General features: G+C 35.3%; 1 protein-coding gene across 1 annotated transcript; it reads right to left on the reverse strand.

Moving 5' to 3' along the window:
• Positions 1-437: 437 nt before the first annotated feature.
• On the reverse strand, positions 438-1,331 carry LOC124355787. The gene has a single exon (XM_046806940.1). It carries the CDS (start codon positions 1,329-1,331, stop codon positions 438-440), a length of 894 nt encoding a protein of 297 aa, XP_046662896.1.
• Between the last annotated feature and the right edge of the window lie 297 nt (positions 1,332-1,628).

The raw sequence follows: 1,628 nt of genomic DNA on the forward strand, positions 1-1,628 counted from the left end.
ATTTGCAATTCTTCTTTAGTAAAAACCATAATCCCCCCACCTCTACGACCCGTAGGCCTACATTTAGCTACTGAATTGAAACCTGGCAGATTGTAAAAATTACTTTCTTCCTGAGTTACATTAATTTCTGTAAGTACTATGACATCCACAGAATCTAAGGTGTTGCACAAACTTAAAATTAAACTGTCCCAATGTTTTCGCAAACTTCTAATATTTGTACTTATTAAATTTAGTTTTGATTCTGTTTGTAAACTATTTTTATTTAATAAATTTGATGCATCTTTCCAATCAGATATTACATTAAAGTTCCCGTGAATATTCAAATAGATTTCTTCTAAATCAATTGTTGATATTGGTTAATGTGACGTTGAAATTTAGGCTGTTTGAATTTTTTATTTTTTGTTAGTGTGAGGGATCATTACTTTTTGTGCAACCGCTTATCCTACCTTTTCCAGATCTGATTCCGTAAGAATTCTGAAAGCTTTTGACTGGTTGTCTTTTTTCAACATAATTCTATTTCCATTTAGCCATATGTACTTAAACCCTAACCTATCCTTCACTTCTTTGGTTTGTTTCATTAGTTCTGAGAAATAGGGAGTTAGATGATCATTGAAGTATATTGCCCTTTCTGGATGAGAATTTCCTATTAGTTTTGTACTTTGCCTAAACTTACGTGCACCACGGACTACTGTGTCTCTAATGGCTCTAGTCGTACACTGCACTATGATCGGCGCCGGCGAGTGTGCTGAAGGTAGTCTGTGCGCTGTGATGTCTTCTTTTCTGAGCTCGATATTCATGGCCTGGAGCAATCCTGTGATCTTCACTGGGACGTCTTCTTTGTCGTCTTGAGGAATACTGGTCACAATAAAATTTCTACTCCGCCCATACTGTTTCTCCATTTCCATTTCCATTTTCAAATCCCGCATCTGATTCTTCAACTTCACAGACTCTTCTTCCATCTCCTTGACTCGGTCTATGATGTTAGTCATAGTTGCCTCTAACTTACTAATCATTTCAATTATACTATCGACTCTTGAGGCAATTTTATTCTCTTGCCTCAGGAACATTTTATCCAACAGCTTTTTCAAGGCTATGTAAGTAGGATCATCACTTTCAATTTCTTCGTCTGTCAACTCTACACTTTCTGTACATGTTTTACTTATAGGTCTGCACTTCAAACATTCCCACTCAGACCTATACTTTACAGTCTTAGCCTTCCAAGACGTTTTGGTTAGCCCTGCACAGGTGTAGTGCAATTCCGCCTTACATTTACCACATGTAACTTTATCTCCATCACCTGATATTGACTTTTTACAGCTTCCACAAAACATCTTTACGTTATTAAGGCGTATGACTGACAATTAATATGTTTTTATTGTTTGATTAGTAATGAAGACTGTAATGTCTAACCTCAATCTTATAACCTCAAAAGGTACCAGAGAAAACTTTCTTCTACTATCAATGTAGACGGTATTTCTAAGTACAAACCTTTTACTATATTTATAAAACAGATCCTTTCACACCATATTAAAATGTTTTACTTCATAAATTATGTATAGTTACAAAAATTTCAATGAAATAGTAAGCAGCACTGAAAACGTATGTGAATAGGTGAACTGCCATAGAGG

Source organism: Homalodisca vitripennis, chromosome 2 (genome assembly GCF_021130785.1).
Source record: "Homalodisca vitripennis isolate AUS2020 chromosome 2, UT_GWSS_2.1, whole genome shotgun sequence".
In the NCBI taxonomy this organism is placed as follows: Eukaryota; Metazoa; Arthropoda; class Insecta; order Hemiptera; family Cicadellidae; genus Homalodisca; species Homalodisca vitripennis.